Raw genomic sequence first — 14,571 nt, 5'->3', positions numbered from 1 at the left:
TTACTTAGTTGTTCACTGCCCCGAACTGAAGCCCCCTGAAAATGGTTACTTTGTCCAGAATGTCTGCAACAATTACTTTAATGCTGCCTGCGGCATCCGATGCAAAGCAGGATTTGATCTCGTGGGAAGCAGCATCCGGCTTTGTCAGCCCAATGGCCAGTGGTCTGGATCAGAGGCTACTTGCAGAGGTATGGGTGTTGTGTGTTTGAAAAGTCTTTTTCTGTTGGATTAGTTTGTTCTGAACAGTGGTTTTCTCTGCTCACTACATAGCTGGGCGTGCAGATCTGATCCTGTTAGCTCATGGGTGAAAGAATGTTCCAAAGGTAAACTCCCACTCCAATCACTCCGTTTCCCTCTTTCCTAAAATGGAAGGAAGACATCTACAATAGAAAATGCAGAGCAATATTTGCTAGGTAGACGGTCTTTTGCAAGTGAATCTACACTCTCCTTCCTTAAACCTCTCTCTACCCAATTTCTGTGAATTTTTTATCTACATTATGTAAATCCAGCAAACCTACCAAGTAGTGAAATACATAATAAAGCCTTGCTGCATGGGTATTTTAGAATATCCACCAGACTCCTGGCATAGGTGGGCATTGGCGTTAGGAGACATTAACCATGGAAGAATTACATTTTGCTTTCTTAACAGTTCCTTCTTATGAAAAATAGGAAAGCTTGGGCCTTCAGCATAGTCTTCAGAAGAATTTTGAGTGGAGTTTTACTAGGAAACAACTGGCAGTGTCCTAGAAGTTGACTGTAAGAGAATGTCAGCTGAAAAAGAAATAAACAGAAGGTGTGAAAGGGGGGAGACATGGGAAAGAGCATCCTGGAAAACATTATTTCTGGAGCTCTTTCAAGTACATAGGAGCACAGTTTTGCTTTGTTATCACTCTTCTCTGCTTGAGGTTGGGTTCTTGATGATTTAGGTGAGCTGCATCCCCATGTAGCCCTGTCTGGTATGTCTTCCAAGGAGGGCCTGAAAAAAACAGGTAGCAGCCCTCATCTCCTCAACAGCCACGTGTTGCAGTTCAACATGTTTAACTTGAGTTGGATGCACTTGACATTAGTATGCTGTAGTGGAAGCTAGTAAATAAGAAGTCATCAGCTCCTTCTTTAACTTGCCCTGGCACTGAGTTCAGGGAGAGAGATAGGGTAGATCCTTGGATGCATTAGCACTTTATACCACTACAGCAACCACTGCAGCCCTTAAAGAAACAGCAAGGCATGGTTCTGAAAGGAGGGATCTGAGCTAGGGATGAGTTCCTCAGGACATTCTTATATAGCAGTTCACTTCTGCTTATGTTGCAGGAATTTCTCCAGATAATCCTGGAAAACTTAGTCTTCCTTTATAGCTTCCAGTGACAGAAGGCAGGAAGCTTTCAGTAGAAAATAAATTGCTGGCCAGTACCATAAGGGTATCTTGAGAAGCTAGACTTAGAGCTATTGACTTCCTAGCAGTCAAAACATAGACTGAAGATGCATGCTTCTTCAGGTAGACTGGGATACTGGGAAAGAGCACCTGCCTGTCAAAGCTTCTGTCACACAGTAGCTTCCAGTGCAAAAAATTTGGGGAAAGCTGCAGTCAGCCACAAAGAAAGGATCCTTCATCTTCACTGTCTATAGAGAAGTGGAAGATTGTAGTACTTGGAAAACTTCCTGGAACATTAAAAATATTCACCTATTGGGTGTTGGTGCATGATCTTCCTTTAACAGGGAATTTGTCTGGAAGTTGGGGGAAGAGAAAAGTCTGCTTTGAGATACTGTCTTGATGCTGAATTAATATCCTTCGAAGCATTGAAAGGATATATTTGTGCTTTTTTGTGCCATTCTCCATCATACTGAAGACCTGAATTAAAAAAAAAAAAATTTAAAAATCCTACCTTTACATGTGCTGGATCTGCTAGTCTCAATTCACTCAGACTATGAAAGGGAGCAAGATCAAAGGCACAGTTTATAGCTGTCTTGTTAATCCCAGGAGTGTTTTATCACATAAATTAGGAAGGGAGAGTGATGGAAAATCCCTTTGCACTGGTTTGGATTTTGACATTAAGTACTCCTTAGCTGTTCTGCTAGCTAAAATCTGCTGTGGTATTGGAAAGTGATTAATGCAGTCATGTCATGCAATTAACAGTGACCCATGAAAAAAACAACTACAAAGCATGTATTTAATCCAGAAAAATGTATTAGGAGAAAACCCAGAGCAAGCAGAATATACCAGTGTTGTTGTTTTCACTGGCTTTATGGAAATATTTCTTAGTCATGGAAAATGCCTTATTGACAAGAGGATGGTTTTGTGTTTAATGCATGGAGCCAGGATAACACAGGCTCAGTTACAGGTTTCTGCCAGAACCATATTGAGACACTGAGTAAGCGTGAACGGTGAAACACTGAGGAAACAGGAGCACTACAGCTATACAGTCCTTCCAGAAGAGGTGGCTAGACTTACCAGGTAGAGGAAGGAAGTGCCTTCTCTGTAGGCACATTAACATTGCTGAGAGCCTCTTCAATGCTCTTAATTCATTCAGGCTTTCTCAGTAATGCTGTAGAATTTGGTAGCATTTGCTTGCTTTTACCACAGATTGGGTATTAAAGGCTTCCATAGAAACCTTAAAAGAGAAAGCCTATTCCCTTCTGTGTAAAGCATGTGTGATTCAGCTGTAAAAATGTCTTTTTTACTCACTCTACTACAGTTAAGATACAGCATAATAGGAGGCTGCTCTGAAGCTCAGAGTGCATCTCACAAGATGGAAATTTCAGGATCTTTTTTACACTCTTAAATGCACTTCCTAGAGGATGCCTGTGTGTACACAAGCACAAGAGGAATAGTACCTTCAGAGAGTAAACATGAGACAGTGGTAATGCAAAGATATTATCAGGTGCATTTGAATGGCTTTTTTCCTTTCTTTTTTTCCTATCCATATCCATGGGTTTTGCTACAGGCTTTTTTCCAATCAGGTGCCACTATAGCTGTTTTCAAAAAAGACATTATTTAACATGTCGTTTTTGTAGCATTGAGGGGCTTGTAGTTATTGGCATTTATACAGCTGGCTTTCATTTGAAAGAGTGCTCAGGGTATCTGTCCATTTATTAGTTTGAGGGTGATCTGTTCAGTCCATTTGTCCACTTGTAGGCATGTTCTGTCTCATCAGTGTGCAGAGTAAACAACTACTGGGAAAAGGAGAGAAAATTGCCAAGTTGGCTTACTTTCAAGTGCATTTGGAGAGGAGCTCATGGTTTGCTTCGTACCTGGTGGCAGCGATGATGGGTTCGTTGGTAAAATCGGCATCCCAAACCACAGTGGAGAAGTCGTCCAGATCTCTGAAGCCACCTGCCACCAGACCTTGCCTTCCTGCCAGCAAGGTCAACAGAAGCTGTGGAAAACAATCCAGGGAGAACAGAGTTTAGGGAACCCCAGTGTTCTTGATTATATTTTTGAGCAGTTACACTGTTTGCCCTTCTGTGTTTTTCTCCCCCTAATAACTATCGAACATACTGAGCAGTATCTGCCAGCTTCAGCTGAGAGCAGGGTTTTCAACCATGCGAGTTTTCCACTGGTTTTGGAAAATCAGTAGCTGGTTATTGAAGAGGCATGAACTATTTAAGCAAAAGGTGCACTAGGACCCGAGCAGGCATCTACGCATTTGGGCTTGCTATCACCCAGTTGTCATACATATATCATCATCACATAGTCATGGCCAGACAGTAGGTGTGTACAGCTTAGCTGTTCGAGGGACCCAAAGGCCAGGCAGTGTGTATGTAGCTCAGTCTTGTCCAGAGGGTAGCAAGGGGGCAAATGCAGGAGCATAAGATACTGGCTGAAGAGGAGGGGAGCTGGAGGCAATGCAAAGCAGAGAAGTCCTTGTAGAAGAGCTTGAGGTTGTGACACTGAAACAACATAAATCCAGGCTATACCAGTGCTACTACTTTTTATTTTGTACTAGCACTCAGCTATTTCTGGGATCAGTTTTAATTGTGGTGTAGCTTTGTGTTAAATTACAGCATCAGGATTCAGTAACAAAACCGTAAGACAATCTGAGGATCACCCTCCATGCCCCACTTCCCTTTCTGCACACACATCCCGCACAGGACTGCATTCTCCTTGGCATCTCACTGCTTGCAGTGTTTGTGAGACAAGGCAGGAGAAAGGCCTCTATGCTGAGCAGCAGCCAGGACTGCCTCCATGGGGAGCCCAACACCTGAAAGGGTTTCAGCAACAGCCTAATTTTTTCCTTTTCCTCTCTCATGGTCCCATTGTCCATGAATACCTTGTATTCCTTCTTCCTTTCTCTCTCTGTCTCTCTCTCCCCTCCCACCCCGATGAATATCTGCTCTTCTGATATGTGGAGGCTCACATGTGTCTGTGTCTACATCAATACACTCCAGAGTGCCAGAGAATGTTCCTGAGCACTGGGACACTGTCATCTGCCCTGTTAATAAGCTCTTAGCCTCTTCCCTGGCGTGCACTCAGCCTGTACCAGACTGCCAGTTGGAAATCCCCCAAAGAACTCACAGGCATGGCTGGGGGATTAGAAACTTCCAAAGACACACACTTTTCCACAGGATTCCATTTGCCTGCAGCTGTCCTTTTTTGAAGGCTTACAGACATTACTAGCACAGGCTACACACTGTGTGCCAGGTGCCTGCAATGGCTAGGAACATTTCTGAACACAGTTAGTTTGCTAGCCTGGACTTACATGAGAACTTAGGTGAGCTCAGAAGTGTGTGCCCAACCTCATACATGCTATGTAAGACTTGGTTTCAGGAAGAGGAAGGCATCAAGCCTTTGAAAAAAATCAGCCCTGTTCCAACCCTATTCTCTAAATTTGTACAAACTACTGTAACTAGTGTACAAGCCAGTACCTGTCCTACCCCTGAAAACCTGGGCAAACTAGTGTAACTCCACTGATTCTCCGTGCTGCAGCGTGAACTGGTGGGTTTTTTTGCCTTTGCAGTTCGAACATGTCCCAAACTTCGAGCTCCGGAAAATGGACACATTAATTGTTCAACAGCTGATATCTCCTATAAGACAGTATGTTTTGTGACCTGCAATGAGGGCTATGAAATAGAAGGAAACAGCAAACTCACCTGCCAGGGAACCTCACAGTGGGATTCAAAGGAGCCAAAGTGTGTGGGTAGGTATCTGATCACGCTGTCCATTCATGTCAGAGTGCAGCCTTTTCTGACATGCTGTCATGAGTGAGAAACTCTCCCTATTTTAATATCTGGTGAAGCTAAAATAGGAATGAGGATTAGTCTATGGATGTTTTATAGAAGTCTTAGGAGTTGGGGAGTGACAAAGGAATTTGTAAATGGAGAAAGTTGACAGATTATCGTGGAAATCCAGCACAGACAGCTGATAACTAAAAGGTTGTTACATCTGGTGAGTGTTAAGACACTGTAACACAATGTGTTGTAGGAAACATGCAAGTTGTAGCATATACTACAGATTAAATGTGAACCAGGGGTTTGAGTTACCATCTTAAAGCTAAAGATGACCTTCAGACAAGGACTAAGGTATGTGAGCCAGGCACTGTGAATGCCGAGTAGAGATGTGGTAGTTGTCACTTTTGCTGAACTCCCAGTAGGAGATAAGAGTTTAGGCAAGTTAGGGACCAAGCACCTCTGAGTCAGGATTCAGAGGTCACACCAGTGTGCAGGTATAGGTAAGCATATATTGCTGTTCCAGAAATAACGGATTGTAGATTTCAGAAGTAACCATTTAGGACTAGTGACAGGTATTAAATTAACTTAGAAAGGTAAGAGGAAGAAGAAATACAGTTGAAACAATTCTAAGGGTAGGCTGCAAAAAAATCACACAAGCTTAAAGTCCAGCAATTCAGAAGCTGATCCAGTGCTCCCTAAAGTCAGAGTGAACTATATGTCACCTGGGTCTAGTAAATGTGATGCCAGTAGGGTGACTTGGCTTGAACCTGTGGCTATTTTTTACTGTTCTACTGCAGCCTTAAAAATGTGGATTTTGCGTGAGACAAGAATAAATTTCTAACTGTAGATATGTTCTCTAAACTTATGAAAATAATCCACAAGTATTAATTTATCAAGAGAGTTTGTTAAGAGATCCTAATCTTTCTTCTGTTGAAGTCAGTGGAAAAACTTCAATTAACTTCAAAAGAAGGGACCCTGAAATCCTGTTGGAAGATTATAATTGGAAGATTAATTGTATTCATCAGTTGAATTCATCCTTCCTAGCTTAGCATTTTGATTATTAAAATCCAGCTCTACTCTGTATCAGAAGATTTCTTCACACCATGCAATATTGCCTCCATTCCTGGATTACCCATGGCAATAGCTTATTTTTGCTGAGTCTGAAAATCTGGTATAAAAGTTACCTTTGATTGTCACATAGGGAAGAGTGTTAGCTGGAAGACATCTGTGCTGCTTCTTGTTACTGGTGTTTAGAACAAGCTTGCTGAGATCCTTGTTCAATATAGATGTGTGGAGTTCTATTCGGGGAGGGATGCAAATCAGAAGACTAATACCGTGTCCTCCTCAGAAACTACCCTTTGTACTCATTTTCTGAATGTTCATCATTATCATGGAGGTATTCTCCATTTATTTTTAGTCTGAATAGCTCCTAACTGTTATTCATTATCTGCTGCATAAAAGATACCAGAAATCCTGCTGTATTTAGACATTTGTAATTGATGATTTATTAATTTCCTACCCTTCTGTTAGAAAAATGAAGTGGAATTGGGTTCAGTCTCTTACCTTGAAACAGATTTCTTGGACCTCGGGGTGCTCTCCTAGCTCTTTTTCTGAATGCTTTTTCAGTTTGGGTGCACATCAGTGCAAAGTTTATCATATTTAAAAGTTAGCTCTGAGACTGTACTACAACCACCTGTAACCATAACTGACACTGTACTATAACGTGGCCTGGGTTGTTTACAGTCACTTCTGTGAGGTCTGTTGTCATACGCATCTTTTTCCAAGAGACTGGAAGTTAATTCAAATTTGACTATTGCATATGTTTTAAATTTTTATGTTTTTCATGAAGGGTGCTGTTAGCAATTAGTTACTTTTGAGTAGGTTACGTGTATTATAGATGGCTTACAAACAAAATATTGCTGAAAAGGGAAGCTTTGTCATTTGTCCAATTTGAAAAAAAAAATTTCCACAGTCTTGTGTTTGCATCCCAGTTGGCAAAAGATTAATATCCAGCACGTTAAATTTAATGAATTTTTCAAGATGCTCTTCTCCTTGCTTTGTTCAAGGTTTAGTGAAGAAAGGTGAAAATACAGATGGCATCCAGGGTGTTGATGCCACCTAGTGTTGAAAGAATTACTATGCCACACTTGTAATTGCAGTTGGCCAATTCTTTCCCTGAAACATTGTGTTTGCAAAGGGTTTGAAGGAAAAAGGCACGATCTTGGTAATCTTTTCTTTTGTTACTATATTGAAGTTCCTCTTGATGTTAAGAATTATAACACACTGTTTGGTTCACCACAGGCAGTTGCAGACAAAAGCAGATTCTTGTCTCTCCTTAGAAGTACTTTTTTCCTCTCTCTCTTTTAATTCTCTATCCATATTACTAATATCATGGATGTTGCTCTTGCTCCTCATGAAGTCCAGACTTCCTGGGTCAGCTTGATCAAATTCTGGAATTGAGCAGAGATAAAAAAGCTAAACAACACTATTACAGGGAGGGGGGGTTTCTCGTAAAAACCTGTCCTACTTAGAAGAGATTCCCTCAGGCTAGATACACCAAAGGTTATCCTGAATGTTTGTCAGATGTTTCAGGATTGTGCTCTACTAGGATTTTGCTAGTATAGTTGGAAGCATCTCAATCAGGAGAGCTGTTAGTGCTTCCCGAAGAGCTGCAGTTTTCTCTGGTTTTCATGCTTATGCATTTCACAGCCTGTCTTCTACTTGTTCCTTGAGTAGTATACATTTTAATGCTTTTAGCTTTTCTTTTCAAACATTTTTTTTTCCAATTTCTGATATTTCTGCTGTTTGTCAGTTAACTTCCTGTGGTGAGCAACCAAAAGTTAGGGTTTGGGGTTTTAATTCTGATGGAGTTGTTTTACATTGCATAGCCAACAGTGTCTGCCTGAAGTGAACAAAAGTGTTAACATTTTTGATCTTTGCATCCTGTTGAAATGAAGTGCGGTTATTAATTGCTTGGACTTTAAACATGATTTCAGTATTGAGGCTTTAAAGGCAGGAAATACTTAGGACAGTTAAACTCTTTAAATTTTGTTTCATGCAGAAGAACCAGTTTTCAGTTACTCACTGCATATTTTGGGAGAGGAGAGGAAAGGGATATGCAGTGTTCTGAATGTGAATCACTTCTGTGTAGTTAAGGGATTGCTAAGGGATGAACAGAGGTTTCCCTTCCGTAGCTGGGTTGGGTTGTTCTTTGTGTGCCCTTTATGTAAAGACCTGTCTGCTTTCTTACTGACTAGCTAATGAGCTACAAGTCTTCTCACTGGCTATAAATAATGAAGCATTTTTCTTGTGTGTTTGTCTATTATCTGTTGTAAGAAACATTACTGAAAGTCTATGGACGCCATTCATGGGACACCCCTTCTTGCCCTGTTTGTTAATTCCTCCATGTTTGAAGTAAAAATAACATTCCTTGCCTCACATGGTAAAAACAAAAGCTCAAAAATGAAAAAAGCTTTTGTGACAATTGAATCTGTTTGCACACATTGTGGTTTTTGGAAGTTTACACTTTGATGTGAATGGTCTTCAGAATTTGTAGTGAATTCTAGTAATAAAATTGTTCAAAACTTCCATTTTAAGCCTTCAAGCAGCCATCAGGTCTTCCTGACATTACAGAGAAGGTCAGCTGCAGCTTATGGTCACCAAGTCTTTGTGTCTGCATTTGAACATGGTCAAGACCAAGCCAAATTGCATTTGGTTTGGAATGTGGTAGGCAAAATCACATGCTATGTACCTAACCTACAGTGAGCTCATGGCAGGGTGTCCTTTCTCTTCTCTCATTTTTATTTCAAGAGACAGTGTAAAAGCTGTAGGAGGCAACAGATAGAAATTAACTCTCTTCTGCTCTGAAGGTCTGGTTTCCATAGAAGGCAAGGGAATGCAGTTACAAAGCAACCATGAAAGATGAAGTTGTAAAGACAAAAAAGAAAACAAAACAGAGTAAGATATAGTGGAGCCACATGAAAAATACCATGTTTCTGTCCGAGTCAAGCATGAGCAAGAAAACAGAAGACCTGATATCCGTGGTGCTGTTTACTTCAGTCAGCACTGGAGTACAAAGCTTCAGCAAGTCTTACTGGTTTGATACACTCATAGCTCATGCAGACTCTTAAAAAGTCTGTGTATTTTATGTTTCCTCTGAGTTGCCATATGACTTTATTTGCAGATTTTTTTGAACATATACCTCATGTATGTCGTTTAAAAGACATGTCCTACTGGTCTCTTGTAGAAATGCGTTGCCCCATCCTCCAGAAACCAGCAGGTGTAACAGTTCTCCCTCCCAGATGTGGGCTGGAGCCTGCCATTTCTGGGACTGTGTGCCAGCTGAGCTGTCCCCAAGGATTCATCTTGTCTGGAGCTAGAGAGGAGCTAAGGTGCATTTCATTTGGGAGATGGAGTGCAAACATCAAGGACGCTCTGTGTAAAGGTAGAGACCAGCACAAAATCATTTCTGTGTATGCATGTGCAGCATTGAAGGGAAGCACACAGCAAATAACTGTGTGAGGACAGGTTTGAACTGGGGAAAGCATGATTTAAACAGTCAGTAAGAAGTGTGGGCTGTACCATTATAGCTTGGCTGTCAGAACTACGTGTAGTTTGTAATAAAAATGTGGAGTTCAGAGGTTCCTTGAGTGCCATCTTACAGTGCTCATCATCAACTGCCTCTCCTGGGATCCATCTCATAAGTCTGTTGTCAGGAAGCTGCCTGCTAAAAGGCCTGGTGTGCAGGTAAATTCAAAATTTCAAAGTAGAAGTGAAAGCTTCCTAACAATAGACTGAATAACTTGTTACTGTTACTGGTTTAGCACAGGTTTATGTAAGCCCTGTAGTCAGAGCAAGACTGTAAACACTCTGTAAGCCCTGGCTGATAGGCAGACTATAGAGGGATGGTTAATTTTCATTGTTCTTTGAACTGACTATGGCTATTGACATGCTCTGAGCAACAGTGTGCAAGAGTTAAGGCCAACATTGGCTGACACAAGTGCACAGAGTATAAAGACGGGCAGAAGATGGTTACATGCATTTGAGTATGGTTCTGCCATGTTTACCCACCTCTTCTAGAAATGTTAGGTTATTTATTCCCTTACACACATGCACACTGAGTTGGAAGGAGTTTGGCTTTGGATTATAGGAGGATACAAGCAAAGCAAAAGTTGAGTTTGTCTGGGAATATGCTATTCACCTCTTCATGAACTATTGTGCTCCTAGAACTAACACTTCCATCCCAAACTGGGGCCCTCTCCAGCCACTGAATGAAAGAACAGTACAGAAAACAGTTATGGCAGTCATCATGCCAGGTCACTACAATGACTGAGGTGGGAACTTTTTTCTCTGTAATGTCCAGGAAGATTTTATCCCTCTCTTTAAATGTATTATTTCCCACTCTGTGATGTACCACATGGTTTCTCTGAATCTTTTGTATAAACCTGTGCCAAACCACAATTTTTAATATTTGAGGATCCTAGCACAAGGCTACAAGCTGAAGTGTTTGGATCAAGATAAAGCAGCATGGCTTGGGCTCAAGCTTTTAGATATTACCAGTACATAAAACCATAAAATAAGAGGCACCAAGACACTCTGAAGGTTATTCCTCTGTAGTAAAAATGAACAGTTGCATTTCAATTGCTTTCATTCTTGTTATTGTCTCTCTCTATTTTGCTGCCAACATATCTGGCCAGTTCAAAATAGCCATTTTCTTTCTGACTTACTTATTAGTCTTTTTACATAATTTCACTTTTAAATGGCATTTGCATCAGCCTGAAGGCTGTGGTCAGGGGAGTGTGAACAATAACTGGTAGTTATTTAAAAGAGTGCACTTCTAATAAAGTTTTCATCAGAATGAGTTCAGAGGAAGGCAAAATCACTTGTATTTATTGCTTTGTACTTTTAATTACAGAGGTTTAATTGCCTGAGTTATGTCTTTACTGGAACTATTTAGTAATAAAAATATAAATGCTATCAGTTCTGAGTTGTTTTAAAGCCTCCTGGGTATAGATGAGTTCAGAGCTGAATGTGTCCTTGTCTCATGAGTCTAGAGACCGTTTATCAAACAACACTACAGCAATAAAATAACCTTACCACAAATGTTTTGGGAGGCCCTGTGCCAGGGAACTGAAGAAGTACTTTGTCAGAGAAACTTGAGGCTTAAATGTTGGTGGTGTCGTTACCCATATTGTACCACCAGTCCTTTGAAACCATCCAGCATTGTCACATACGTCACAAGAAGACTCCATTTGTCCTACATAATAATTTGTAGCAGGAGTTTATTAAGGAACATTTCCAGGAGCTGGTGCCAGAAATCTTGCCATTGTTTCTTTTCAAGTCGGTTCCACACCATGCTCCAGGGAATTTGAGAGTCACTACTGTCTTGTTTGTAGTATATATATCATGTCACAAATACTTTTTTTTTTTTTTAATTTAAGTCACTGATTATCAGAAACAAATGTTTTCATCTGTATGTGTCGTGTGTGTGGGCAGTGAAAGGATAGAGAAGTCATTCCTTTTTAATGAGTATATGTGAGTAATAAATGGATGAACAATAAGAGAAACAAATTCATTCTGTCTTACTCATTTCTTGAATGGTTGCATGTAGAAAACAGAGTCTCATTATGCTCAGTGATGTACAATAATACAGCAAAAAATAGTCCCTTCCCCTGGAGAATTTACTGTTTATGTGTAAGCCTGCATGCAAGAATTAAAAAGGGACAGAGACAGGAAGTTTGCAAAAATATGTGCATTTATATTCCAGGCAGCACAGAAACCAGTGATTATAACAAGTTGAAGTCTAACCATTCTAGAGGTTTTATTTCTATAATCCCACATATAAAACCAGTTTGTCTTTTTCTGGATCAGATATTGAAGCTCCTCGGATCCACTGTCCAGAAAATATTGAGACTGAGACTCTGGAACATCATAACTCCGCTAATATCAGCTGGCAGGTACCAACAGCTGAGGATAACTCTGGCGATGAGGCAAGTTAAAATCTATACATTTGACTGGAGGCAGTCTTTCTATAGCTAGCTGTTTCAAATTGGTTTTATGATCCACAAGAATTTATTTCTTCTGATAAGCAGGAGTAGAAGAAAAATCTTCTGAAAAGTTTGTATCTTGAGAAGTTAGCATTTTCTGTCTTGGTTAGGGTTATGCAGTCACAGGACTCTGCATGGTGTTTAAGTGCATAAAATCTCATATGGTTAATTTATGTGGTCAAAAGAAAGAATGTGCCCTTGTTTATAAGATGGAGACAGCTGCTTTAAAAAAGAGCTCTTAAAATGTGAAGAAGTTTAATAAACTCTTCTCAGAAGGAAGCAAACCAGTTCATTAATCTAAAAGGCTAACAAGAACGCACTGTGATAAGTAAAAACTCGTTTCAGCTTCCCAAGTGAGAAAGAAAAATCTCATTTTCCTATCCGATGCAAGGTTCAGATATGGGTCTTTGGCTACTATGGGTATCAGAGATTTTAAAATGGAGTTAAAAGGAAAACTTGCTCCAGAGCCGTTTCATAAAGAGTAATGTTCCCTACAGACTCAGACATGATCAAGTTACAGCAACTGAATGTTTTATCATGAGTCAGCAGAGGAACAGTGACTCTGTGTGCATGCTTTTAATTTGCTGCAAACACAGGAGTTTTTTGCACTTGGAAACTGTGAGCTATCCCAATAAAAGAGGTTTAAGTTCACACAGCCATGGTCAGGTACTGTAGCTCTGCTGACACAGGGTCATTCATTGTAGAAATCAAGTGCCTTAGCTCTTAGTTGTAACTGGTTTGTCAAAGCACGGTTGTCAGATTAACTGCTTTGTTCACATGAAACCATTTCTTTTGAAGAGAAGTTCCGTAAGACATTCCTAACCCATATGAAAGAGCCATAGACAGCATGTAAGTGTCATTTACCCCAAATGCAGGGTTCCTTTGCTACGCCAGAATGTTTTGAAGCATCTGTGAGCTATTGACTCATAAACATATGTAGATTAAAACTGGATATGTAAGTACTTACAGCCCACAACTGTCTGCTCCACTCATCTCCCAAGTCTGCTGCCCTTGCAGCTGGAGAGCTGAACTGCAGACAAAGCAGGTTCTGAGCTGGCATAGTGTGTGTTCAGTGCAGTGAGGCAAATGAGTCTTGAGTTTTCTTAAAGCACAGCAGTAAACTGCAGCAGGTCAGGGTCCAACCCCTGACTGAGTAAATCCCTGTTGCTATAAAGAAGGCAGTCTTGAGAAGGGCAACAGAGTACTCTGTTACGAAGTCGGCCTCATTACTTGAAGAGGCTCTTTGCTTTAGGAATGAGTAGGCTTGACATTGAGGGTACCATTTTGTGGCCATTACTTGAAACATGAGTATCATGATTACTAACCAGCTTTGTTTTTTAAATAACAAGTGTTTTCCTATAAAAGGTCTCAGTTCACGTTACCCCGGCTTTCATACCACCGTTTCTTCTCCCAATTGGCGAAGTTGCCATTACTTACACAGCGGCCGATAAGTCAGGCAATGAGGCAAGCTGTACATTCAGTGTCAAGGTTATTGGTAAGTGCTGGTAAAAATCACTGGGCAAGAGACTGTCGTGGTTGAAACCTTCTAATTTTGTGCAGAAAGAGTCTGTGAGTCACTGTGGCCTTTATGTATGCGGGTATAAGCCCAAGAGTAATATCATCTCCATAAGCTTTTCTGATCTTGGGTCACAGTTTGCATAGTGTGCAGTCATTGCTCCCCAGTGTTCAGTTTGGGTGGTGTTTTGGTCTTTTGTTCATTCTGAATGTTAAGATTTCTCCTCACACTGACAGATTAAAGGCTTTATTGTGTTGTCACTTATTGCCTTCATCATATATATCTTTTTTTTTTCTTGAAAGATTCCCAACAAAATTTCCAAGGTTTCCGCACACTGCTGATGCAAATCATTGTTCAAATATTTCTGTCAGACAGTTGTGTTATTCAGCAGTCCTGTTAAACAAGGTTTGCTCCGTAGAAACCAAACAGAATGCAGAAACCGTGAGTTCAGCGGAAGAATTAGTCTTGTCCATTCCCTCAGCATCTACCAGTTGCAGAAGCTTACAAGTGTGCACCTAACCTTGTTGTATCTTCTGATGTGAACTTAAAACTGCTGTTTGCCTGACTTCTTCTGATTATAGATTTCATTTGAGTGTGGCAGCAATTCAGTAAGCTAATGTCATGCCATCCGTTCAAATTCTGTAGATGCAGAACCTCCTGTAATTGACAGATGCAGGTCTCCACCACCCATGGAAGCAGTGGAGAATGAGTATCCAGCAACATGGGAAGAACCACAATTTTCAGACAATTCAGGTGAGATAGTGCACCCCAAAACATGCACAAAACAGTGGAAGGCTAGGGAACTCCAACCTGTTCACTCTTGATCCCTTGGATTTTAGAATTTTT

General features: G+C 40.6%; 1 protein-coding gene across 3 annotated transcripts in view; it reads left to right on the top strand.

Moving 5' to 3' along the window:
- SVEP1 (sushi, von Willebrand factor type A, EGF and pentraxin domain containing 1) overlaps positions 1-14,571 on the top strand; it is a 128,269-nt gene that overhangs the window by 46,805 nt on the left and 66,893 nt on the right. For 2 of the 3 annotated variants that reach the window (XM_030005184.1, XM_030005187.1), the window contains exons 5-10: positions 9-188; positions 4,953-5,132; positions 9,410-9,607; positions 12,034-12,152; positions 13,575-13,704; positions 14,371-14,478. In XM_030005184.1, coding sequence (XP_029861044.1) covers positions 9-188; positions 4,953-5,132; positions 9,410-9,607; positions 12,034-12,152; positions 13,575-13,704; positions 14,371-14,478 — 915 coding nt within the window. The remainder of the gene's footprint in view (positions 1-8; positions 189-4,952; positions 5,133-9,409; positions 9,608-12,033; positions 12,153-13,574; positions 13,705-14,370; positions 14,479-14,571) is intronic. The other variant, XM_030005186.1, reaches the window with a different exon arrangement.

This window comes from Aquila chrysaetos, chromosome Z (genome assembly GCF_900496995.4).
Source record: "Aquila chrysaetos chrysaetos chromosome Z, bAquChr1.4, whole genome shotgun sequence".
NCBI lineage: Eukaryota > Metazoa > Chordata > Aves > Accipitriformes > Accipitridae > Aquila > Aquila chrysaetos.
Note: the sequence above shows the minus strand (reverse complement) of the source record. Positions and strands in the feature narration are given on the sequence as shown.